This window comes from Lissotriton helveticus, chromosome 3_1 (genome assembly GCF_964261635.1).
Source record: "Lissotriton helveticus chromosome 3_1, aLisHel1.1, whole genome shotgun sequence".
Taxonomy (NCBI): Eukaryota; Metazoa; Chordata; class Amphibia; order Caudata; family Salamandridae; genus Lissotriton; species Lissotriton helveticus.
This window is the reverse complement of record NC_136061.1, coordinates 572277685-572305367: the sequence shown is the minus strand read 5'-3', so window position 1 is coordinate 572305367 and position 27683 is coordinate 572277685. Positions and strand designations below refer to the sequence as shown.

Here is a 27683-nt window from a genome sequence, read left to right as displayed (position 1 = left end):
CTAAAACACTAACTTTGTAACTTTTACGCACCATTGACATTGCATTGGTGCATACTTGCGCTTTAAGCGCTGCACCCGAGTCCCGCGGGCCTTTCCTGACTTCATCACTGCTAGTCCCGAACAGCTCCAGCGATTCCCCAGGCCCTAGGCCTCTTCACTTTCCCCATAGTGGTTCTTATACCACTATTTTAAGATATGGTTTAGGTGGCCCCTAGGGATCATCCATATTCGTGCAACATTTGTATATTTAAACTGTGTTTTGTTTTAACGCTTATGCTTCTGTGCTCATAAAGAGTATAGGGGATATTTGTAGAAATAAATCTATATATATTTTCAATATATATCTGTGTGGTGTCTTTTCATTTGGTATTCAAGGGGATTGTGTATGGTAAAACAGCTTGCTTCACATGCCTTTACAGAGTTTAGCCTAAGACTGCTTAGTCCATGCTACCCCTAGGATAGCTTATCTATAAGGTTGACTTTACAACCTCCACCATAAGGGTTGCTTGGCATGGTACAAGGTGATCACTAGAACTAGTGAGCATCATATACCAGGCCAACTTCTCACATCCCCAATCTTTACGCTGCATTTCTTCCTGCTGTATTTTGTCATAACACTCTGTTTTCTCAGGAATCCTTACTGTTAGCAGTGTTTAATTTCTTGCATTAAGGGGATGAGATTTTTCATTGTGACAACACTCTCCTATTGCGCTTTCTCAATTTACCATCTTAAGTTTCTTGAATTTTCATCAAACTTTCAATGGCGACGTCATGTACAAATCGGAATAACACCCAGCAGAGACTAGTAGCCAATCCATCTTTGGAGGATGTAAACCCTTTCGGTGTCCTGCAGGACACCATAGATGATACATCAAATGATACGCCTAATGGAAAATGCACCTCTTCTCTTCCTTCTTCTCGTACAACTTCAAAATCCTCTACCAAAATTTCGTCTTCTGCTTCCACGTCAGGAAAAAGAGTCAAAATAAATCCTCCTTCTCCTACCAATACAGCTTCCTCTATCTCTATGGACCTTTTATTGGAGGAAATTCGTGCTCTTAAACCCTACATGACGGAAACTAACTCTCGCCTTCAAAGCCTTGAAGTCAACTGGTCCCATACCGAGCAAAGAGTAGATAATCTTGAAAAGTCATTTGCTTCAGCTCAAAAAATCATCGATCAGATTACCGGTATTCATAAAGAGATTGATACTCTTAAGCAGCAAAAAGAAAATTTAGAAAACAGAAATAGGCGTAATAACCTACGCATTTATGGACTTGCGGAAGACCTTGAGGAATCGAATCCTATTTCTTTTTTCCAATCATGTTTGCCTACTCTTCTTGGACTTCCTCCTTCTCCTTCTTTAAATATTCAACAAGCACATCGTTTGGGATCAATATCTCGCTCGTCTGGCTCATCATCTTCTTCAGTAAAACCTAGAGGCGCTATTTTGTACTTTTTGGAATACACTGATCTCCTTAAAGTGCTTCATGCTGCCAAACAGAAAGGGAACTGGAACGGTTCTAACCTTTCTTTGCTCAAGATTATGCTAAGGTCACCGCAGATCGCCGCAAGACGTTTTTGGTGATGAAACCTGCTCTTCGTTCCTTGAATGCTCGCTATGGCTTATTCCATCCTTGCCTTTTCAAAGTGACATATAACAATAGAACAACGCATTACGAAGATCTAGCGTTACTTCAACAATTTCTCAACTCCTGCAGAAATGATTCGATGGATTTTCCTCTCGCATGAGTATTTAGGCGTAAAAGCTCTGTGTATTGAAATAATGTCCTAATAAGATGGCTGTTTGTTATTTTATCTTCCCTGATGTACTCTGTATTTTGTGCTCTATGTTGTTGTGATTTTTGTTGTTAATATTATATCTTTTTGGTTTCTTTGTAGGCGCGGTTTCGTGGACCTTTCATTTTTGTGTTCCTTATGTTATAAGTACGTCTCCCTCTGCTGCGTTCTCACCGAGTCTTCGGTCTACCTTCCTTATGTGGTTCCACCAGCCCCAGTCTTATTGTTGGTTTGTGGTATGTCTTTTTGACATCTTTGTTCATTATCAATTGTTTTGTTTTGTCTTCTTATTTTTTGTTTTTTGTTCCTCTTCTCTTCACTTATTTCCTTTCCCGTCTCTTTTCCTCTTTTCTTCCTATATCTGTTCCTCTACGTTTTACAGTGCTCTTCTTATTTCTACCTGTATTACTTTCTTATTTCTGAATCTTCTTGTAATCTTTTCTTCTCTATTTTCCTTCCTCTAGATAAAAGAAATGTTACTTCTTATATCAGTTACATATTACTTGTTTGTGCTTTATTTGATAGATGTAGTTTTACTGTCTTTATATTGAATGTGCATGTTTGCTTTAATGGTTCTTACTTACAGTTGTAACTTGGAATGTTAAAGGAGTATATAATCCTATAAAGAGACAACGTGTGTTAACACACCTAGCTAGACTGAATACTGACATTGCTTTCATCAAGGAAACTCATTTGTCAGACGCTGAAGCTGCTAAACTGAAAAGAAATTGGGTTGGACATGTTTTTTTCCCCCAGCTTTAGGAAAGAAAAATGGCTCATCTATACTATGTCATAAGAAACATCAGCCTTCCGTGGTACATCAGGAACATGATCCCGATGGTCGATGGATCATTGTTAAATTGCTTATAGATCAAATACCTTTAATACTGTTTAATGTTTATGCACCTGTTAACATTGATAATGTTTTTTGGAACCAAATCCTATAAAGAGACAACGTGTTAACACACCTAGCTAGACTGAATACTGACATGGCTTTCATCCAGGAAACTCATTTGTCAGACGCTGAAGCTGCTACACTGAAAAGGAATTGGGTTGGACATGTTTTTTCCCCCCAGCTTTAGGAAAGAAAAATTGGTCATCTATACTATGTCATAAGAAACATCAGCTGTCCGTGGTACATCAGGAACATGATCCTGATGGTCGATGGATCATTGTTAAATTGTTTATAGATCAAATACCTTTAATACTGTTTAATATTTATGCACCTGTTAATATTGATAATGTTTTTTGGAACCAAATCTCAGATAAGCTCCTTATGCTTGATGATGAATATGTTATCTTTGGAGGTGATTGTAACCAAGTTCTTGATCCTATTTGGATAGACGTTCCTCTGTAAAAATGGCGTTTTAATAACTCATTACTATCAGATCCCAATTTCACAGGCCAATTCACCTCTTTTGCTTCTGAGTTCTTTTCTATTAATTCCATCCCGGACTCCTCTCCAGTAATGATCTGGGACTCTTTTAAGGCAGCAGCTAGAGGTTTTATCATAAATTTTGTCTCACGGAAAAAGACATTTTTTGAAACTAAAAATACTCAGTTATTAGCCGAAATCAAGCGACTTGAATATTGCTATTATCGCTCTAATTCTGAAGCATCATTAAAGAATCTCCTTGAAGCATAAATATCTTTTAATAAATCTTCCACAGAAGCAGCATCCTCCTATCTCTTAAAAAGAAGTGCTCGTTATTATGGCGGCCAGAATAAAATGGGTAAACTACTTGCAAATTATTTAAAGATTCGTCGGGAATGGACTAAAATTGAATCCATACGAAACAATGTCGGTGATTCACTATTTAAAGATAATGATATTCTAAATGAATTTGTTACTTTTTATAAAAATGTATACACACCGGAGCAACAACCATCTTCCGAGGCACTTTCTTCTTTCTTACATTAGATACATTCTCTTCCCGCTTCTGACATTGATTTTATCTCACTAGATTCGGACATTACTTTATCTGAAAATAAACATGCAATATCAAAATTGAAAAGTGGTAAGGCACCTGGTTCTGACGGTTTTCCTATTGAATTTTATACTCACTTCCCCATCTCTTATTACTTTGTTAGTCCTTTGTTAAAGATGGTTCCTCTTCAGGATCTTTTCAAGAAGCTGTGATTTGTTTAATTCCCAAAGAAAACAAGGATTCTTCTTTATGTAAAAATTACCGCCCAATATCTTTAGTTCATTTGGATTATAACATTTTTGCAAAGATTCTTGCCCTTCGTATCGATCCTGTTTTACCCAACATTATTGGCCCGGAACAATCAGGTTTTGTTAAAGGACGTTTATCTTCAGACAACTCTAGAGCTTTCTTCAATATTTTAAGTAAGGCGTCTTCTCTTGATTATCCTATTGCTGCGATAGCATTAGATGCTGAAAAAGCATTTGATCGGATCGGTTGGGATTTTATGTTCCAAGCACTTAAATAGATTGGATTCCCTGCTAAGTTAATTTCTCTTATTTCTTTATTATATTCTAACCCTAAAGCTTCTATCTTTGTTAATGGGAAGTCCTCTGATTATTTTCCTCTTTTTAGAGGAGTTCGCCAAGGCTGCCCTTTATCTCCCCTTTTATTTATAGTCGCTCTAGAACCTTTTTTAACGAAACTTAGATTAGATGACAGAATTACTGGTTTTAAACTTCACTCTACTCATGTTAAAATGTTTGTTTATGCAGATGACATCATTTTATACTGTTCCAATCCCTCCACTTCTCTTCCAGTGTTTCTTTCCCAGGTAGATTCCTTTTCTCAGTTATCTGGCTACCGTCTCAATTCCGATAAATGTGAAGTTCTTCCGCTAAACATTCTTTGTCTGAAACAAGATTTTGTTTTTACTGGCTTCTCTTGGAAACCATCTAAAATTAAATACCTAGGTTTATGGTTCTCCCCTACAATCTCTGAAACCTTAAAAGAAAATTTTGATTATCTTTCCAAAACTTTATCTAACTCTATCGATCGTTGGCACCCACTATTCCTCTCTTGGTGGGGTAGTTTAGACTCTATCAAGATGATGCTTTCTCCGCTAATTCTCTACCTTCTATCCATGATCCCGGTACACATTCCTGGTTTCTATTTTAAAAAAAATTGATTCTATATTAACCAAGTTTCTTTGGAAAAATAAATCCCCTCGAATAGCTCTCAATGCTCTCAAAGCTGACAAACTCTCTGGTAGTCTCAAATTTCCTGACTTTAAATCATATAATTATGCTTTCTCTCTGAGACAATCCTCACACTGGCTTTCTCTTGATCAATGTGTTAATCCTCCTATTTGGTTGAATATTGAGAAACACTTTATAACACCTTTCCATTTTACTGAATCTCTTGCTTTTACTAATACTATTTTTTCCTTTCGTTCTCAAGTGATTTCCCATACACGTAAAATCTTGACTCTTCTACTTCCGTCCTCTTATCCTTCCTCTACCTCATTAGACCAACAACCTATTTGGCATAATCATTTGTTACGTATCAGAGGTCGCACCTTTTATTGGAAAACTTGGAGACTCAAAGGTTTAATCTGTTTTTATCCTCTGACAGGTCCAAAGGAAGTCTCAATTGGCCTGGGAAAAAGATCCCGCAGAATGTTGGCCTGTTCCTATTTGGGACAAGTTATGGTCAAAAATCCATAAAACGTCAAGAGCAGCTAATACCTCTCAAACTCTTTATTTTATTTACAAACGCCTTCTTTTTACCCCAATGAAGTTAGCCTCTTTCTCCTCAGATTATTCCTCTGCCTGTTGGTCTTGCAAAGGTACTCCGGCTGACTTACGACATGCTTTTTGATTGCCCCTCTCTCTCCCGTTTTTGGCTTCTAGTTTGGTCCCAAATTAATAAAAATTTTAACACACAAATACCTTTTTCCATTTCCAACATCTTTTTAGGCTCTTTATCAACGTCCTGGCCTCACTCACTTCTCAATCCCTCATTAATTGACCTGTAGTTAGCGATAGCCTTACATTTAATAACTTCAAATTGGAAGCAAGCTGACAAAGTTACTTTTAGAGCTTGGTGGAATGCGGTTTGTTTTCATCATCGTCTAGACACGAGCAATGTCACCCCTATATCTTTGTCTATTAAAAGAGATCTTTTATGGCTCCCTTTATCCTCATATCTCACGGTAATATCTTCAGCTCCCACTACTACAATTAACACTCCAGATGAAGTCAGGAACCCCCCATAATTCCTCTGTTGTCTTTTTAACTTTTATCTCAGGTTCCTGTTTTGACTCCGTTTTCCTTTTTAATTAATAGATATCAGAATTTATGGGTTTTTTTTTTTACAATGTGCTTATTGATGTTTTTTATTGTTGAATTACTATTAAGATTCAGGTGGTTTTCTTACTTGTACTGTTATATCAGGATATTTTCCCTCCCCATCCTTTTTCCCTTCTCTCACATTATTTCCTTATAATACGTTTTGCTTGCATACTGTTTTATCTCTATGTATGTTATACTCTTTTTCTTCAATAAACTTTAAACTTAAAAAAAAGAAGTATCCACCAGAAATCACCCATTCAGTATCTTGTGTGACATGAATAGGGACGTGGGATGGGGCAGTGGGTGGATGGGGAAGTGTAAGTGTTCGTCTGCAGAAGAAATGCAAAGTGGCTACAAATGGGAATGTCTAGCAATAGGTTGGTAAAGACAGAGTGCACTGGGATGCAGGGGGGAAATAAAAACAACCACTAAGCAAGCTAACAGGTCTGGCTTTCATGTAGCGGAGAATAAAAATACAAACATGCACAAGTTCTGTGGTGGCGGTGATAGTGGTGGTGGGGGAGGTAGAAATAGGTGTGGCAGTGGTGGTGGTAATGTTGGTAGCGTTGTTAATAATGGTATGGTAGTGAATATGGTAGTACAGTTAATAACAATGAATCATACGTCTGTAAATCAGTGTGTAGGAAATTGTATTTGCATAAAACAAACACAAGGTGTAGGACTCATGCCATCCATACTGGTAGGCGGCATATTTTTAAGCGTTTTTTAGTCTGGAGAAGCACAAACTAAGGATTTAAAACATAACATAGTTGTTGGGGTTGGCTTTACTAATATCAATGTATTTCTCCCCAAACTAACCCTTTTTAGCAACATTACAACAATTAAAGCCTGGGAATAAATCAAAACGTTATAACCTATACCTAGCAGTTTGCATGTAAATCTTTTATGCAAGTTCATAGCTTACTGTGCTTATGTTTTTGACTTATGGACTGCAAGTAATAAAAGGATCTGTGACAAAAGCAGTAATACACTGAGCTATCTACTTAAAATACAATTATGTGATCTGCACGGTACTCATTCTTTGCAGCAAGCACATGAACCTTCAGCGCTATTTTGTTTTCAGTGAGAACTGACACTAGACAAAACTACATATCTCTCCAGCAGTTACATTAATCATCAGTTATTTTGACATGTTTGAGTTGCCTGAAAATGGTTGCACACTCAAGGAACTCTGCAGCATGTGCTTGTAAACAAATAAGATATTTCCAAACACAGCGCCGCGAGCTCAGTGTGGTGGCACCAGTCGCACCACCCTAAAGCTGACCTGGGTTGATGGCGATAATGGCTCAAACTCCAGTTCTGACAAAAACATTAAAAGCCTACTGCAGTAAAAAAAGAATACAAACAATTGTTGCTTTCTTTTTACAATTAATATATGATATAAAGAATTAAATTTATAAAGTTTCAGTGTGCTCTGTCAAATGTAAATTAGTTCCTCCTGCATTTCAATGCAAGCACTCAATAGGAGGAGAAAGGATGCACCGAATTGTCAATAGCATGCGGTGGAAAGGTGTCACTCCTCTACGCTGAGCCCAAGTCCACTCAATGTTTATTTTAAAGAATTAGTAACAATACACCGGCAGTGTGCAGGGCAGGCAGGTCAGATCTGAAAAGGGAAAATAAAATAAGCATGGAGCTCACTGCAGAGACCCTTGCGTCAAATGAAATGAGAAGAGGTCCAAGGGTGGTTCAAAGAGTGCGCTGGTGTTACAAGACAGGGGAGAAGGGAGCACGTGGTCACATGGGTAACTCCAAGATGAGATCAAAAAAGGAACATCTCACGTGATGCTCCCTACCTATGTCCTGGGTGGGTAGACAGGATCCTGTAAGAGGATTCTTGGCAACATGGTTATAGTCAGTTCCCCAAGAGAAAGAACTGTAGGGTTACTCAAATGCAAGCAGTAGGCTCTGTGTTGCGTGCCTCAGAAAATGCACGAGAGCTAAAGAGTATCCTCGCGAAGTCGGGCCTGAGAAACACATCTTCATGTCACCATGCTCCCAATAATCCATATCCTTTCGAACATGACAAGTGCTTCGGCTGCAGATAGGGTATTCAGAATTTATGTACAGCTGCCATTGCGTCGTCCAATGCATGGCAATCAGTGTCTGAGTGGTTTGGAGGCCCAACCGTCAAACTATTAAAAAAATCATTATAGTCTCCGACTCCCAATCAACAGAGCAATAACTATTTAAATAAACAAGTACATGGTTTTCAAGACCACAGAAAACATATATTCATTTCCTAAATGCTTCTAAAAATACATGAAACACAAGCTTCTTCGACGCCAGGCGTGAGGCCAGAAGCGACACTCGTGAGCTTCATTTACTTACCTCGAGCAACAGTTTCATGCTCTTGGTTATTAACGTGCTCTTGATGTATGCCAGTATCTATACCATCCACACGTTCTAGGTCAATATCTCCAAAAAGAAAGTTGATCTTCTCCACTGCATGTTCTTTATTGGAGGCTCCATGCAACCCATTCTGTAAAATGCTCTTGGCAAACTTGCTCCTGAGTGAGTCCGGTGCAGTGCTCTGTGCCTCTTCAGGATCGGTGGGCCCCATCAGTGACCGCCATTCCTCCACTGCGTTTTCTTTGCTGAGTATCATCATCAGAGAAGGACCCCTGGTAAAAAGTGCGATAAAGAGACAAGTCTAACTTATTTCTGTTATGCAGGTCTTTTTGGCATTGTGTACTGTGCTAACATAGGGGAACACCCTGAAGGCGCTTGCATCAGAACCACACAACCCCATTAAAACCTGAGCGATTATGTTGTAAATGCACACTAGTTAAATCAACATGGCAAATAATAAACAAGCATTGGCAACGACAATAAGTCTCGCCTATACAAGAGCTATTGACTTTGGAATTGGGTTCTTGCCATGTTGTACACCATTATGGCTACTGTTCAGCATAGCTAAAAGTTAGTGGCGTGGAGTGTCCCAGTGAGGAGTCGGGGGAGAAGAGTGTCGTAGACTGGATTTGTTGGAGTAGAGTGTTGTAGAGTGGAGTAGGCGGCGTACAGTGTTGTACCATTGAGTAGAGGGGAGTAGAGTTCAGTGGTTCAGTGAAAGAAAGAGTCATAGAGTGCAGTGTTGTAGAATGGAGTGGCGTAAAGTGGAGTAGCACAAAGTGGGGTGGAATTGGGCGGAGTGGGTTTCAGTGGATTGAGAGAGTGGGGTGAATTGGAGTAAACAGGGGTAGGTTGGATTGGGGTAGAGTGGGTTGGATTGAGTGGAGTGGGGTGAACTGGAGTGGGTGAGCTAGATGAGGTGGATTTGAGTGAGGTGGATGAAAATGGGGCAAGGTGGATTGGAGTGGGGTGGATTAGACTGGTTTGGGGTGGGGTGGTTTGGATTAGAATACGGTGGTTTGGAGTGGGTGAATTAGACAGGAGTGGAGACGGTTGGATTGAACTGGACTGAAGGAGGTGGAGTGGACTGAGGTGGAGTGGACTGGATTAGAGCGTGGTGAGTTGGAGTGGGGTGGATTGGAGTGGGCTGGATGGACTGGATTGAGTAGGGTGGACTGTCCTGCGGTGGGGTGGATTAGTTTGGGGAGGAGTGGACTGGGGTGGGGTAGAATGGAGTGAGGTGAACTTGAGTGCAGTGGATTGGATTGGCATGAGATGGGGTAGATTGAAGTGGAGTAGATTGGATTCCAGTGGGGTGGATTGGATTAGGGTGAGGTGGATTGATTTGAGTGGGGTGGCTTGGTTTGAGGAGGACTTGGGGCGGTAAACTGAATTGAGATGAGGTAGATTGTAGTGGGGTGGGGTGGATTGGATTAAGGTGAATTATACTGGGGGTGGTTTGGAGTGGGGTGGGTGGATTGGAGAGGGGTAGATTGGATGTGACTGGACTGGGTTTGATTGGTGTGGAGTGGATTGGATTGGTATGGGGTGGACTGGATTGGAGTGAAGTACGTTTGACTGCAATGAGGTGGATTGGAGTAGGGCTGACTGGAGTGGAGCAGTTTGTTTTGAATTGGAGTTGGTTAGATTGTTTTGGATTAGAGTAGGGTTGATTGAAGTAGGACTGATTGTTTTGGACTGGAGTGGGGCAGATTCTTTTGGATTGGAGTTGGGCAGTTTGTTTTGGATTGGAGCGGAGCAGATTGTTTTGGATTGGAGTGGGTTAGAATGTTTTAGATTGAAGTTGGGCAGTTTGTTTTAGATTGGAGTGGGCAGATTGTTTTTGACTGAGTGGGGCAGATGGCTTTTGATTGGTGTGGGGCAGATTGTAGTGGGGTGGATTGTGGTGTACTGGATTGGAGTAGGGTGTATTGGGGAGGGAGTGAGGTGGATTGGATTGAGGTGAGGTGTACTGGATTGGAGATGGGTGGATTGGGGAGGGAGTGAGGTGGATTGGATTGAGGTGAGGTGTACTGGATTAGAGTGGGGTAGATTGGATTGGGTTGGACTGGGGTGGATTAGATTGGAGTGGGGTGGATTGGAGTTGGTGAATTGGGATGGATTGGGTGGATTAGGGTGGTTTGGAATGGGGTGGATTGGAGTGGGGCTGATTGGAGTGGGCGAATTGGAGAAGGGCAGATTGGAGTGGGGTGGGTTGGAAGAATTGGAGTGGAGTGGATTGGATTGGGGTGAGTGGTTTGGATTGGGGTGGGGTGGATTGGATTGGTCACGGGTGGATTGGACTAGTGTGGCGCCCACAAGCAAAAACAAAAGAAAACGTGAGTGCAAAATAAAAGAAAGTTAACTATAGAAAAGAAAACGTTGTCATTTCTTTGTCCTGCTGGGCACGTTTTTGCCAGTCACATGCCTTCTGTTTGCAGGGCACTAAAAGTTAAAACAAACAAAATAGTACCTCAATCATGTTGGGAGCAACGGACGGGCACTGATAAAGCTGAATCAATCAATGCTTGGTCCCTGCTCCACAGAGTGGAACGGAAATTATGTTAGGCCTGCATTGACAAATTACGATGCTGTAAAGAAGAGTGCCACTCAAGCCAACAAATGGTAAGCAAAGAGCGGGCTCCAAGCCCTTTTTGTTGGACTGGATGCAGTGAATTAGATTGGAGTGGGGTAGATCAGAGTCGGGTGGATTAGAGTGGGGAGGACTAGAGTAGAGTGCGGTGGATTGGAGTGGGGTGGGGTGGATTTAATTGAAGTGGATTGAATTGAAGTGAGGTGAACTGGAGTGGGGTGGAATGGAGTGTAGTAAATTTGAGTGGGGTGGATTGGACTGAGATGGACTGCACTGAGGTCGATTGAATTTCGGAGGGGTGAATAGGATTGGGGTGGACTGGATTGACGTGGATTGATTTGGGGTGTATTGGATTGGAGTGGGGTGTATTGGATTGAGATGGTTTGTGGTGAGGTGAGGTGGATTGGAGTGGGATGGGGTGGGTGGATTGGAGAGGGGTGGATTGGATTATGCTGGATTGGAGTGGATTGGATTGGTGCAGTATTTAGTGGGATGAGGTTGATTGGGGTGAGCTAGATAAGAGTGTGGTCAGGTGAATTGGATTTGAGTGAGGTGGATTGGATCGGGAGATTGGACTGGATTGGAGTGGGGCAGATTGTTTAGAATTGGAGTGGGGCAGATTGGTGTAGGGCAGATTGGAGTGAGGTGAATTGTGGTGTATTGTATTGAAGTGGTGTGGTGTGGATTGGATTGGGGAGAGAGTGGGGTGGTTTGGATCAGGGTGAGGAGATGTGGACTGGATTGGTGTGTGGTAGATTGGGTTGGGCTGGGTGTATTTGATTGGAGTGGGGCTAATTGTAGTGGATTGTAGTGGGGTGAAATGAGATGAAGTAGGCGGATTGGGGTGAGGAAGACTGGATTGGAGTAGGGCAGATTGGAGTAGGGCAGATTGAGTGGGGCCGATTGGGTTGGGCGAATTGGAGTGAGGCTGCTTGGAGTGGGGCAGATTGTTTTAGATTGGAGTGGGCAGGTTGTTTTGGATTGGAATGGGGCAGATTGGAGTGGGGAAGACTGTTTTTGATTGAGTGGGGCAGACTGTTTTTGATTGCTGTAGGACAGATTGGCAGGGTGAATTGGAGTTGGCTGATTTTATGGATTGGAGCGGGCTGAATTTTTGCATTGGAGCGGGCGGATTGGAGTAGGCAGATTATTTTGGATTGCAGTGGGGTGGATTAGAGTGGGACAGACTGGGATGGGGCAGACTGGAGTGAGGCAGATTGTTTTGGATTAGAGTGGGCAGCTTGTTTTGGATTGGAATGGGGCAGATTGGAGTGGGGCATATTGTTTTGGATTGAAGGGGGTAGATTGTTTCGGATTGGAGTGGGGGATCCTGGAGTAGGTCAGATTGGAGTGGGATTGGAGTGGGGCAGATTATTTTGAATTTCAGTGGGGCAAAGTGTTTTAGAAAGGAGTGGGGCAGATTGTTTTGGATTGAGGCAGACTGTTTTGGATTGGAGTGGGGCATACTGGAATGGGCAGATTGTTTTGGATTAGAGTGGGGCCGATTGTTTTGGATAGGAGTGGCAAGATTGTTTTGGGTTGGAGCGGGGCAGATTGTTTTTGGTTGGAGTGGGGCAGATTGTTTTAGATTGGAGTGGGGCAGATTGTTTTAGATTGGAGCGAGGCAGATTGGAGTAAGGCAGATTGAAGTGGGGTGGGTTTGGTTGGGAGAATTGGAGTGTGGTGGATTGGAGTGTATTTGATTGGGATGAGTGGTTTGGATTGGAGTAGGGTGGAATTGATTGGTCTGGGTGGATTGGATTAGTGGGGCAGAATGGGGTAGGTTGAGGTGGGGTAGATTGGCGTGGATTGGAGGGGGTTGGGGTGGATTGGGGTTCACTGCACGGTTAAGGGCCCGATTCCGATGTCGGACGGACTCCGGTCAGGAACTGGAACCACACGACCTCCTGTCGTCGGTTCCAGCCCTGAAATTAGGATGCGACTGAACCCTCTCCAGTCGCATGCCTATTCTTTTCAAAGGGAGCATGCATTTCGAATGGAATGCATGCTCCCATTGAAAAGAGCAGAGGTGAAGTTCACCCATGCACCCTGCCACCGGGTGCGGGGATCAACAGGGGGGCACCATAGGTGCCTTCTATGCCGCCATTCGGCGGGCTTGCACCCCAAAGACAGTTTCCCAATGGTTTTCTGTGTCAGAAAGGCCAGCACGGAAAGGCAGTGGGAAACTGCCATCGCAATCCCCCGGCCAGAAAGAGCCAGCCGGGGGATTACTGCAGGCCTTCCGAATGGCAGACAGGCTCTCGTCAGCCATTTGGAACTTCCTTGTGTAATAATTTCCGACTGACTCCATCGAAATGGGTCGGTCGTAAATTATTACAAACAGGTGATTACGATGCGGTTAGGATGGCTCCGACCGAACGAGGGTCGCAGCCATTCATAAACGCATTGTAATCAGGCCCTATGTGTTAAAGCATCGTTTCAGAAATTATACATATGAAAAAGAAACAATGATGTTTTGCAATAAAATAATCCTTATATTTTGAGAATATTACCCACGAGCACCAAAAAAGAAAACACGAGTATAAAGTGAGAAAAGAAGACTTGGTAAAATAAAAGAAAGTCAACTATAGAAAAAAAATCTTTGCAATTTTGTTTGTCCTGCTGGGCACGATTTTGGCAGTCACATGCCTCCTGTTTACAGGGCACTAAAAGTTAAAAAGGACAAAATAGTACCTCATTCACGTAGGGAGCAGCGGACGGGCACTGATTAAGTTGAATCAAACAGTACTTGGTCCCTGTTCCACAGAGAGGAACAGAAATGATGTTAGGCCTGCATGTAGGAATTAAAATGCTGTAAAGAAGAGGGCCACACAAGCCAACAAATGGTAAGCAGCGGGCGGGATCCAAGCCCTTTTTGTTCACAACAATGTCTCGCAAGCAAGACACATGCACAGGGGTATTTTTTTGCAGGCTCTATCCTACAAATCAGGTTAATAAATGTTCCAGCCAACTCTATGCTGCGTTAAAGAATCCAGGGAACACCTATATTCCTCTGTGAGATCCTGTAGATTTCTCTCTCGGATTTTCAATTTAGACACGTCTACGTTTTGTCTCCTTCAGGAAAAATATAGCAACAATCACAGAGCAAAGTCGTCAAATATGGTACTGGGACCAAGATTGCCCAAAAATACCACACCAGGTGCAAGAAAGGGGATAAAAGGGTGCTACACTTCGTGCTACATTTTCATGAATTGAGGATTAGAAATGAAAGTGATTTCAGTGCAACACCAAGCATCAGCCAGTCAGCATTTAGTGCTATATGTATAAAACCAAACATATTTAGCTTAAAGTGAAATAAAAAATCCAAGAAAAACAGTGTCAGCTTTGGAACTACGGGAGGCCCAGCAGGCAATGCATCTTTATTTCCATCAATCATATTGCTTAACAGGTAGCGAAAATGGCCACTACACTGCCCTCACCAAGACTACAAACTGAATGTCAACTGCAACAGAAAAAGCTATGCTTTTCTCCTTGGCTGATCAACGCATGTAAGTAAATTGAATATTATAAATGATTCGTTATCATATTTTTCCAAAATCACTATTAAACCCTAAAAAATCAATTTGACAAAAAAGCCATGCTGAGTTATATTTATCTTTTGAAACTATAACTAATGTATGAAGGAGCAGTCACTGACTCACACCATCTGTATCTTCTACTTAGTGAAGGGCAGATGGTTGAAGAATGTGTCACTCTGTAAATTTGTAAACAGAGATTACCAACATTGAGGCCAAAGGAAAACGACATAGCAAATGCATTTTTTAAAACCAAAAAATGTGCCAGGTTTCATTCATTTCAGTAACACTTACTGGCACATGTAGTCAACAAGTTGCTCAAAAAAGGGCTTGCCCTTGTGCTCTTTGTAGAACTCTTCTGCCATTTCTCTGTCCAAACAAGTCTCCTTGATCTGTGAGATGACAAATCCAGCACCTTTGATTTCATCCATGATTTCATCTGTTTCAGGAAAAGGACACAACATCAACATACTGGTTATCTGCACAGAGGTAAGGAGGCAGTTTATAGCAAGACAAGTGGTGATAAGAGGTATGTGATATGGCAGCACTCAAACCTTTGCAGGGGCTTCATGGTCAAATGCGTCTTGCTTTGTTTTCCGCTAGTGTAATATGGATATTTATATAGTGGCAGGTGGGTACAGTGATGGTATAAGCTTGTAATCTTAATAAATGTCATTAAACATACATTCTGAATATTTGTGCATAGCTCTAAATCAACTTAGTGAGAAAAGAATACAGATGTTAACACATTATTCATTTGCTACCAAATCTCTATAAGATGATTCCTTCAAAGCAGAGTCAGAAGACTAACTCTAAGCACCATTTGTTGACAAGCAGCAAATCTAGTCTGATCCAGGCTGAGGCTATGACAAAACTGCTGAATCTTCCATTACAGCAAGCAGAGCTTTATTTTCCTAAGCAGTCTCTGCAGTTACATTTTATTTATTATAATTTCTCAGTAGTTTATAAAGTAGCAGAAGAAAACCACATGCAATAAAGCAGTGCCTTCAGTACTACATTATGAAGATTCATTTTATATAAGTTTATATTAGTGTTCTGGGTCAAGATGGATAAGTTACTTACCTATAAACCTAGCTCTCTTCCAGGGGTATACTCATCAAAGTCATAAGCACTGAATTATCTCCGCCCATGTGCGGGTACCCGGAGCATATACCAAAAAATACATACATATATACATATATATATATATATATATATATATATATATATATATATATATATATATATATATATATATATATATATATATATATATATATATATATATATATATAGGTTATAAAAAACAAGTACATAGTACTAAATAAACACACACATATACATGTATAACATACAAATATGCAGCCCCATACATATCCAATAGGCTAAGAAGCCAAAGTTACAAATGTATTTCTCTAGTATGAAAATAACACATATACATTTAATGTAAGAGAAGGACATGCACAGTAATAGTATTCTGCAGTAACCTTTTATTTTCATATAAGAAAACAGGTAATAGCAGGCAATTAGCCTAAAAAAAGGCTGCATAGATAAATAGCATCCTTGTACAGAAAAGAAAACTGGCACCTTGCCTTTCAGGCCTCAAGAGACCCTGAGCACCTTGCCTTTAAGGCCTCCAGGAGCCCCCTGCTCCATCATGCACCACAGGTGACAGTTAGGTCAGTTCTTTTGTACGGTATAGGAAACCTGTAGGAACCGGCATCTAGGGTGCAACAAATCAGGGATAAACTGGTAATGCGCGTCCGGGGAGGCGGGAGGGTTGCTTATGACTTTCATGAGTAAACCCCTGGAAGAGAACTAAGATTACATGTAAGTAACTTATCCTTCTCTTCCAGGGGATATTCATCAATAGTCATAAGCATAAGCACTGAATAGAGTAGCAAGTCCGTACCAACTTCCTCGCGGACGAGCAAAAAACAGCAAACTAAATTGACCAACACATGTTAAACGGTATTAGCAAACAAGTTTCTCAGCCAGGCTTGCCCAACCTGAGCATCTGCCTGTGTGTCAGCATCTAAACAGTTGTGGCGAGTAAACGTATGAACTGATCGTCATGTAGCTGCTTTACAAATTTATGCCATAGGGACATTACTCAGGAGAGCCATGGTAGAAGCTTTCCCTTAAGTGGAATGGGCCTTAGGTTTTCCCGGTATGACAGGATAATACAAGAAACTATACATCTCGAAATGGATCTTTTAGAGGCTGCAAAACCTGTGTTAACAGGGCCATAGTTAATAAACAAACGTTCTGATTTCCTCAGTGTCTTTGTTTTGTCTAGGTAAAACTTCAGAACCCTCTTGAGATATAGGGCCCGATGTAGGTCACCAAATACCGGTCGGTAACGGCCGAATTCGGCCGTTACCGACCGGTATTTGGTGATTGAGATGTAGGAGGCAATATTTTGCACAATCTGTAAATTTACAGAATCGGTAAATTTACCGATTCTGTAAAATACCGAATCGGTAATTTTACCGATTCGGTAAATTCCAGATGTAGGTAGCACTGTTTACAGTGCTACAGGCCTTCAGAATTCGGTATTTTACCACCCAATCCTATTGGGTGATAAAATACCGAATACAGGTGTACATGCACATCTGTGCATGTACACCTGTGCCATGTGACAGACAGACATGCCCTTAGGCATGTCTGTGTGCCACATGGCACACATGCCTGTATTTGGGGTGCTAGAGGGTGTCAAAGTGACACCCCCTGCACCCTTGCTGCAATCGGTATTTACCGAATTGGTAAATACCGATTCGGTAATGCACATTGATTCCTATGGGCTTCAATGCCCATAGGAATCAATGGGCATTACCGAATCGGTATTTACAGAATCGGTAAATACTGAATCTCAACGATTCGGTATTTACCGATTCTGAAATACCTACATCCTCCCCCCCTCCATTTTACCACTTCTTAAATACCGAATCGGTATGATTCGGTATTTAAGAAGTGGTAAAATTAAATTACCTACATCGGGCCCATAGTAAGTGGAGAGACCTTTCCGGAGGATTCGAAGGATTCGGAAAAAAAGTAGGTAAAGTGATAGACTGGTTTATATGAAAGTCCGAGACTACTTTAGGCAAAAAACTAGGATGTCTTTTGAGAACTACTCTGTTGGCGTGAAATACTGTGTAAGGTTCTTTACAACAGAGAGCCTGGATCTCACTCACACTGCGAGCCAATGTAATAGCCCCCAGGAAAGCGGCTTTCCATGTCACATGCTGCAAGGAAGCTTTATGAATGGGCTCGAAAGGGGCTCCCATCAACTTTGTTAATACAATGTTAAGCTCCCATGGAGGAGAAGGAGACCTGACTGGTGGGTAAACCTTTCTCAAGCCCCCAAGAAAATCCTTTACCACAAAGAAGCCTGGTTGGGGAACTTCCTATAGGCTGTGATAGCTGCAAGGTGGACTAAGATAGAAGCGAACTGAAGACCAGAACTAGCCAAATGCAGCAAGTATGATAAAATCACCTGTTCCTGACCCCGGATGGGATCATGTCCATTGTCCACACACCATAGGAAGAAACGCTTCCACTTGAAGGCATACGATTTCCTTGTGGAAGGCCTTTTCGCTTCTTTGAGAATGGCCATACAGTCTGGATTCAATTGTAGGTGTCCATATTGTATGACTTCAGGAGAAATACTGTCAACCGTAAGGAGGAGAGATTGGGGTGGAATACTCTCCCTGCATGTTTGTATAGGAGATCCGGGCAGCATGGCAACCTCTTGTGTGGCATTTCTGATAGCTGAAGGAGGTCTGGAAACCACCACTGGCGAGGCCATTCCGGGACTATTAGGATCATCCTGGAATTGGTCCTGTACAGCTTGGTGATCACAATTGGGATCAACGGAATCGGTGGAAAAGCATCCAGTAAGCTATGAGACCATTAGATCAAAAGGGCATTCCCTTGCGATCCTTGTTGGGGAAATCTGGATGCGAAGACGGGGCATTTCGCTTTTACCGAGTCTGCAAACAGGTCAATGTCTATCATTCCCCAATCCCGAAAAATGCTGTGAGCGAACTCGTTGTTGAGAACCCAATCTTGAGCTTCGACGAAGTCTCTGCTGAGGAAGTCCGCCTGGGAGTTGAGAGAGACTGGTAGATGAATGGCCACTATTGACAAGTCTCTCGCTAGAAGCCAGTTCCATATGGTTTGAGACTCTATGGAGAGTGTTTTTGATCGGGTACCGCCCTGTTTGATCAAGTAATACATTGTCGTTGTATTGTCCGTTTGAATTAGGATGAACTGAGACTTGAACAATGGGAATAGTGACTTGAGAGCTTGATGTACAGCTCTCAGCTCCAGCAGGTTGATGTGGTAACTCTTTTCTTAGTCGGACCATAGGCCTTGTACATGTAAAGGACCCATATGAGCACTCCATCACCTTTTCATCACGTTGGAGGTTCCTGATGAAAAGGGACTCCCTTCATCAGGTGCAATCGTTTCATCCACTACCGGTTGGAGTGTCTGGCTGCTTGGTGGAGAACTATATGATCTTCCCAGCGCCCTGATACTTGCATCCACTGGTCTTCCAAGCATTGTTGTAATGGACGCATGTGCAATCGTGCGTTTGGTACTATAAAGATGCATGACGCCATCGAGCCCAGCAGTGAAGACACCTGCCGAACTGTTGTGAGATGCGTGTAAAGGAGATTCAGGCATTTTTCTGGGACTGAGGACAACCTCTCCTCCGAAGGACACACGCTTGCTTTTTCGGTATCCAGGAAGGAGCCTAGATAATGGATCTTTTGTGTTGGATTTAGTATTGATTTCTTGAAATTGACATGAAGGCCCAAGTTGTTGAGGAGCTGAAGGCAGCACGACAGAGGATCCTGTAGCAGTGTTGGGGATGAACTATTCAGGAGCCAGTTGTCCAGGTAACAATATATGAATATTTTCTGCTTGCGGAGAAAAGCAGCCACCACAGTCATACATTTGGAGAATGTTTGGGGGCTGATTTGAGCCCGAACGGGAGAACTGAGTACTAGTAATTTTGGCATGACACTTGAAAACGTAGAAATTTGCGATGTTTCTTGGACACTGGCACGTGGAAGTATGCGTCCTGTAAGTCGATTGAGCACATCCAATCCCCTTGATGAAGCTGTGGGAATATTTGATGCAGTGCTAACATTCCAAATTTCTCTCTGTGAATGTATTTGTTCAATATTCTCAAATCCAGTATCGGTCTGTATTCTGTGGTGGGACCTCTTTTCTGCACGAGGAAGTGGCGAGAGTAGATTCCTTGATTCCTTTGAGGAACGGGAACTTTTTCTAGAGCTCCTTTCTCCTTTCCTTAACAAAGTGTTTACCTCCGCTTGCAACAACCGATGGTCATGGCGAGAGCTCCCTCTTGGAGGTATTGATGGAGGAGGCGTTCTGAACCTGAGAAGATAGCCATTTTGTACAATATTGATGACCCAGTTGTCTTTTGTTATACGTTTCCACTCCTCCAGATGTAACAAAACACTTTCTCCCACCGGAGTGGACAACAGCTTTGGAGGAAGACACATCATATTGCTTTTGTGGCTGCTTTGTTGCTGTTGATTGTTGTTTGTTTGCACCTCTCCCTCGTCCCGGTCTATGTTGTTGATATTGGAACCTTTGTTGCGCCTGACCTTGGGTCTGCGAGGTCCAGTGAGGCGTTTGTACCCGCTGCTGGAAAAGGCATTTGTCATAAGAATGGAACCGTTGACGGAATTCCTTCTTCTTTTCGAGGCCTACAGCCTTGAGGGTATCCAACTCAGTTTTCATTTTTGCCATTTCGTCATCCGCATGTGAACCGAACTACGACGAGCCATTGAAGGGCAAATTGACTATTTTTCTTTGCGCATCGGGCGTGAGTCGAAGCCATGCTGATCGTCTGGAGCAAATACCATGTGCGTATCCATGGGCTGCCAAGTCTGAAGAATGAGCTGCTGTACTAATGATCTGATTTGCTACCAGACAACCTTCCTGTAAAATCTTTTGGAAATCCCGTTGGTCGTCTTTGGGTAGTTTTTCTGTAAATCTTGTTAGAGAGTCCCATAGAGACCGGTCATATCGTCCCAGTAGAGCAGCTGTGCTAGCCACTCTCATGACAGACCCAGAAGTACTGCACATTCTCCTTCCTAAGGAGTCCATATTTTTGCAGTCCTTCTCTAGAGGAGCAGAAGAGATGGAAGTGTTTGAATGAGCCTTCCTGTCAGCGGCAACTATAAGGGAGTCCGGTGGCGGGTCAGACTGAAGAAACAAAGGTTCTTGGTCTGGAGCCTTATACTATTTAGAAATTCTTGCGGAACTCGAGCCCACTGTGGCAGGTGTCAAAAAGTTTTCATCGCAGGCTCTAACAATCCTGGCACCAAAGGCAGAAAAGGCTTTGCCGAAGCTCGATGGTGCAGAGTTTCAAATATGATAGAAGTGGTCACCTGAGGAACAGTCATACTTATATTCAACTTGCTGGCACCTCTACAGAGTACCACGTTGAATGTCCCAATATCATAAACTGGGGAAACCCTGGATGGTGGCGTTGACGAGATAGTGGGCAAGTAGTCTCTATATGAAGACCTTGTTAATTGGGTCTCCTCTTTAGTGTATGCAATCGGCGGGAACTTGCACACTCTTTTGAGAATGCACGCCGTCTTAAAGGAGATCTGGATCATCTCAGGGACCTACCAGCAGAAGGTCATGAGGATTCCCTGGGAGGAGGTCTCTTAGAAGGCCTGGGTTGGGTTTTCCAGTGCCTAATGTCCTCTAGCCATCTTGGTGACATGTTGATAGGAGGAGACTTGTTCCTGTTAGTCGGAGAGCCCTCCGGTGTAACTTGTATAATAGTGATATCAGGCGAGGAAGAAGCTTCCCTTGACGTTGAGTGCCGTGATCTTGACGTCAGTCTAGCTACGTCTTCAGCAGGAACAAGTTGTCTGTCTCTCGACGTCGAACCGGATTGAGCCACCATCGACGTCGACCGTGACAGCGACTCTCTTGAGGGTGTACACCTATGAGAAGAAGCCCTCGACGTTGGTCTCTTCGACGTCGACCGCCGATGTACATTCGGCATCTTCGACGTTGACTTCTTTGACGGCGATCATGCCCTCGACGTAGACCGCTGATGGGTCCGAGAGGGTGATCTGGAGTGTCTGGACGCCGACCTTTGAGAAGGAGGCGGAGATCTCGAAGTCGACCTCTGACTTGATGTCGACGGGCGCTTTGACGTCGACTGAGGTCAATCATGCTTCGAGCCCGAAGCATGTCTCTACGTCGACTTACTTCTCGACGGTGATATTGTCTTCGACGTCGATCTCACTTGCGTCGTTGGTGTTGACGTCGACGAGGAGCTGTGATGTTTTTTTCTTACTTCTAGCGAATGGTGATGTAGATCTTCGTTGCTTATTCTCAAAGGGGGCTCTCTGGAGGTATGCTGACTCTCTGGGCCGCTTTTCTGTCCGCCCTGATTGCTTCGGAAGCGGACGCTCCCCACGACCCCTGGTCCACCTGGGTATCGTTACTCTACTATTGTACCGCCCGCTGTATTGCTCTGCATCTTGAATTAATTGTGCTGCTCGCATTGCCTCCCCAGCTGCCTCTGCCATTATAGCGCTCATTATTCAGCTGTTTTTGTTTTAGTAGGCTGCTCGCTTCATTTGGCCATATTTAAATCGCATTACCTCCGCAGTGATTACCTAGGGCTGTAGAGATTGCCCGCTTTGCCTACAAAATTGTGTAGCCTAATTGTCCCAGTGCCCCTTCCAACAGCGTAACCCTGTGTGTGCCCCGGCCTATTCCGGTTTCGTTTCACCAGCCATCTTGTTGTTGTTGTGCATCGGAGCCCCTCCCCTCCACCACGATCCCGCCTCCCAGCTGCCTCTCCCTCCCACTGAGAGCCTAGCCTCGCTCCGTCCCGTACTGCGCTGTGTCTGGCCTGATTGCTTCGGAAGCGGATGCTCCCCACGACCCCTGGTCCACCTGGGTATCGTTACTCTACTATTGTACCGCCCGCTGTATTGCTCTGCATCTTGAATTAATTGTGCTGCTCGCATTGCCTCCCCAGCTGCCTCCGCCATTATAGCGCTCATTATTCAGCTGTTTTTGTTTTAGTAGGCTGCTTGCTTCATTTGGCCATATTTAAATCGCATTACCTCCGCAGTAATTACCTAGAGCTGTAGAGATTGCCCGCTTTGCCTACAAAATTGTGTAGCCTAATTGTCCCAGTGCCCCTTCCAACAGCGTAACCCTGTGTGTGCCCCGGCCTATTCCGGTTTCGTTTCACCAGCCATCTTGTTGTTGTTGTGCATCGGAGCCCGTCCCCTCCACCACGATCCCGCCTCCCAGCTGCCCCTCCCTCCCACTGAGAGCCTAGCCTCGCTCCGTCCCGTACTGCGCTGTGTCTGCCCTGATTGCTTCGGAAGCGGACGCTCCCCACGACCCCTGGTCCACCTGGTTATCGTTACTCTACTATTGTACCGCCCGCTGTATTGCTCTGCATCTTGAATTAATTGTGCTGCTCGCATTGCCTCCCCAGCTGCCTCTGCCATTATAGCGCTCATTATTCAGCTGTTTTTGTTTTAGTAGGCTGCTCGCTTCATTTGGTCATATTTAAATCGCATTACCTCCGCAGTGATTACCTAGGGCTGTAGAGATTGCCCGCTTTGCCTATAAAATTGTGTAGCCTAATTGTCCCAGTGCCCCTTCCAACAGCGTAACCGTGTGTGTGCCCCGGCCTATTCCGGTTTCGTTTCACCAGCCATCTTGTTGTTGTTGTGCATCAGAGCCCGTCCCCTCCACCACGATCCCGCCTCCCAGCTGCCCCTCCCTCGCCCCTCCCCTTCCACTATCCATTTATGACAAATGCATTTACGCGCAGCGTTCACGCGCAGCGGTCGCGCCCCATGCGCGCCGAAGGTGCGCCAAAGGTAAGCCCGTCTATGCCCGTCCGCGCCTGGACCGCGCCCAGCGCCAGACCCCCTGGTCCTCGCAAAACCCACTCCTCCCGATTAACATATGACGCCGCCACTCTCCTTGCCCTTAACCTCGGACGCACCCCACAATGCTGCGTAGCTGCCCCAGGACACACCCACAGACCATTCGCCTGCCACTCCTGCAAGTTCGCCTGCATCAGGACCCATGCCAAATCCTCCCCCCCCAAACATAACTCCGACTCCAACCACCTGAAGTGTATCCTGCTGAACACCCGATCGATCCACAAACATGCCACCGAACTCTGGGACCTACTCGACACTACATCACCGGACGTCGCCTTCCTTACAGAAACGTGGATGAACACCTCATCAGCGCCCGACATCGCCATAGCCATCCCGGACACCTACAAGATCATCCGAAAAGACCGCAGCAACCAAACAGGAGGAGGCATCGCCATCGTCCACAAGAACACCATCCGAATCTCGACCACCTCCGACGATAACCTCGCGACCGCCGAACACCTTCACTTCCAGATCCACACCGACCCCAAGACCACACTTAGAGGCACCCTCATCTACCGACCACCAGGGACCCGCACACAATTCAACGAAGACATCACTGACTTCATCAGCCCACATGCCCTCACCTCCGAGAACTACATTTTACTGGGAGACCTCAACTTCCACCTGGAAAAGAACAACGACAGCAACACCACCACCCTTTTGGACAACCTGGCCAATCTCGGACTCAAACAACTTGTTGACACCCCCACCCACTCAGCCGGACACACGCTCGACCCTATCTTCACCTCCAGCAAATACATCTCCTTTGATCACACCACAGCTCTCCATTGGACGGACCACAGCTGCGTTCACTTCAGCTACAAAAAGACCACGACCCACATCCCAGCACAACCTTTTCCTCGAAGAAACTGGAACAAAATCACCACCTACCAGCTCTTCACATCGCTTAACCTTAACCCCCCCACCTTATCATCGGACCCAAACCAAGCTGCCACCAAATTCACACAATGGATCACCCACAGCGCTGACGAATTAGCACCCTTGAAAAACCACCAGATCAATCAAGGTAACAAAAAAGCCCACTGGTTCAACGATGACCTTAAGAAATCCAAGAAGTTATGTCGTTCCCTCGAGAAAACCTGGAGAAAAAACCCAACCACTGACAACCTGACCACCTTCAAAGACGCAACCCGCAAACACCACCAATTAATCCGATCCACCAAGAAATCAGCATTCAAGGACCGTCTCGACAAAAACGCCCAAAACAGCAAGGAACTATTCAACATCGTCAAAGAATTCACCAACCCCACCGCCGGCACCAACGACATCACTCCCTCCCAAGACCTCTGCGACTCTCTATCCTCCTTCTTCCACAACAAAATCGCCGACATTCATAACAGCTTTAAAAACCTGTCCGAAGAGCAACCCACTCCACCCACCTCAGAACCAAAACAGCACTCTCACAACCTTTGCGCCTGGAACCCAATCACTACTGAAGACACCATCCGTCTGATGAACTCCATCCACTCCGGCTCACCAACTGACCCATGCCCCCACCACATCTTCAACAAAGCAAACTCCATCATCGCACCCCATCTCCGCGATGTCATCAACTGCTCCCTCAATTCCGCTACCTTCCCAGATAGCTGGAAACATGCCGAACTCAGCGCCCTTCTGAAGAAACCCACAGCGGACCCCTCTGAGCTTAAGAACTACCGCCCCATCTCTCTCCTCCCCTTCCCGGCCAAAGTCATTGAGAAAGCCGTCAATAGCCAGCTCGCCGTCTTCCTTGAATCCAACAATTTACTCGACCCCTCACAGTCCGGCTTCCGAGCTAAACACAGCACCGAAACCGCCCTCATCGCTGCTGCAGATAACATTCGAATGCTACTGGACAACGGAGAATCAGCCGCCCTCATCCTACTTGACCTCTCCGCCGCCTTCGACACAGTCTGTCATAACACCCTCATACAACGTCTCAGCAACATCGGAATACAAGGGAAAGCGTTGGACTGGATCATCTCGTTCCTCGCCGGAAGAACTCAGAGAGTCCGCCTCCCCCCATTCAAATCAGTGGCCACCGAAGTCATCTGCGGCGTACCACAAGGATCATCACTCAGTCCCACCCTCTTCAACGTTTACATGAGTCCCCTCGCAACCATCGCGCGACAACACAACCTCAACATCATCTCCTACGCTGACGACACCCAACTAATCCTCTCCCTCACCAAAGACCCCAACACCGCCAAAACCAATCTACACGAAGGAATGAAAGAAGTAGCCGAGTGGATGAAGAACAGCCGTTTAAAACTAAACTCTGACAAAACGGAAGTCCTCATCTTAGGATCGTCCCCCTCTGCATGGGACGACTCTTGGTGGCCACCGGCCCTGGGCACAGCACCCATACCAACGGACCACGCACGTAACCTGGGCTTCATCCTAGACTCCTCCCTATCGATGACCAGACAAGTCAACGCCGTCTCATCATCATGCTTCAACATCCTACGCATGCTCAAAAAAATCTTCCGCTGGATCCCCACCGAAACAAGAAAAACAGTCACCCACGCACTAGTCACTAGCCGACTAGATTATGGAAACACCCTTTACGCCGGAACCACAGCCAAACTACAGAAAAAACTCTAACGCATCCAAAACGCCTCAGCCAGACTCATACTGGACATCCCCCGTCAAGCCTACATTTCCAGCCACCTAAAAGACCTCCACTGGCTTCCCATCAACAAGAGAGTAACGTTCCGTCTCCTCACCCACGCACACAAGGCCCTCTACGACCTAGGACCAGAATGCCTCAACAAACGACTGTCCTTCTACACACCCACCCGCCAACTACGATCATCTAATCAAGCCCTCGCCGCAATTCCGCGCATCAATAGATCCACCATGGGAGGAAGATCTTTCTCCTACTTAGCGGCCAAAACCTGGAATTCCCTCCCCACTCACCTCCGCCGTACACAGAACCACCTCTCCTTTAGAAAGCAGTTAAAAAACCAGGCTATTCGATAAGTAATGCACCCACCCTCTCCCAAGCGCCTTGAGACCCTCTGGGTGAGTAGTGGGCTATACAAATTACTGAACTTGAACTTGAACTTTTCTGATGTTTTCCTCTCTCCATCAAACCTAAAAGTCTAATAATTTCTCTTTCTTTCAATGTTCTTCTTGAAAGTTGAAGACAGTGGTAGCAGGTCTCTGTGTCGTGAGAAGGTAGACACATGAAGCAGACCGAATGAGGATCAGATTTGGCCATCTTCTTTCCACAGGAAGGACATTTATAAAATAAAGGTGGCATTTCTGACTAAGAAATATGACCAAATTGTCAGAAAAAGACTGGTAAATACAACCAGTAACAAGAAATGTCGAATAAAGTTGTTAGAAAATAAATTCTGACTGGAAAAAGTCAAAATCAGTTAAGCTCAAGCTCCAGGTTCCTCACAGAAGGAGCCGGAAAAAAGAACTGACCTAACTGTCATCTGTGGTGCATTATGGGGAGCAGGGGGCTCCGGGAGGCCTTAAAGGCAAGGTGCTCCTGGTCTCTGAGGCCTTAAAGGCCAGGTGCCCATTTTCATTTCTGTACAAGGATGTTATTTATCTAGGCAGCCTTTTGTAAGCTAATTGCCTGCTATTACCTGTCTTCTTATATGAAAATAAAAGGTTATGTGGAATACTATTACTGAGCATTTCCTTCTCTTACATTATATGTATATGTGTTATTTTCATACTAGAAAAATACATGTAACGTTGGCTTCTTAGCCTATTGGATATGTATGGGGATGCATACTTTTATGTTATACATGTATATGTATGTGTTTATTTAGTACTATGTACTTTTTTCTATAACATTCACATATATATGTATTTTTTTTGTAAATGCTCCGGGTTCCCGCACATGGGAGGACATAATTCAGTGCTTATGACTATTGATGAGTATCCCCTGGAAGAGAAAAATCCTAAACAATTGTTAGAAGCCTAACATGTATTTTTGTACTTAAAATATGTCTAGCATACCAAAAAAGATTTGCTTGGATTTGATCCAATATCACTGTCCATTTCCTTGCTTTTCTATCAGAGCATTTCAGGTTAAGCAATTCTAGTATTGTTTATGCACAATAAAGCCCACATTTTGGTCCTAGAACTTACTGATA

At 44.1% G+C, this 27683-nt stretch overlaps 1 protein-coding gene across 3 annotated transcripts in view; it reads right to left on the bottom strand.

Annotated features, from left to right (window-relative positions):
* The window catches only part of NME9 (NME/NM23 family member 9), a 697622-nt gene that overhangs the window by 294788 nt on the left and 375151 nt on the right, over positions 1 to 27683 (bottom strand). For all 3 annotated transcript variants that reach the window (XM_078680514.1, XM_078680516.1, XM_078680515.1), the window contains exons 15-16: positions 14876 to 15020; positions 8432 to 8724 (exon numbers count right to left, since the gene is read on the bottom strand). In XM_078680514.1, coding sequence (XP_078536640.1) covers positions 8432 to 8724; positions 14876 to 15020 — 438 coding nt within the window. The remainder of the gene's footprint in view (positions 1 to 8431; positions 8725 to 14875; positions 15021 to 27683) is intronic.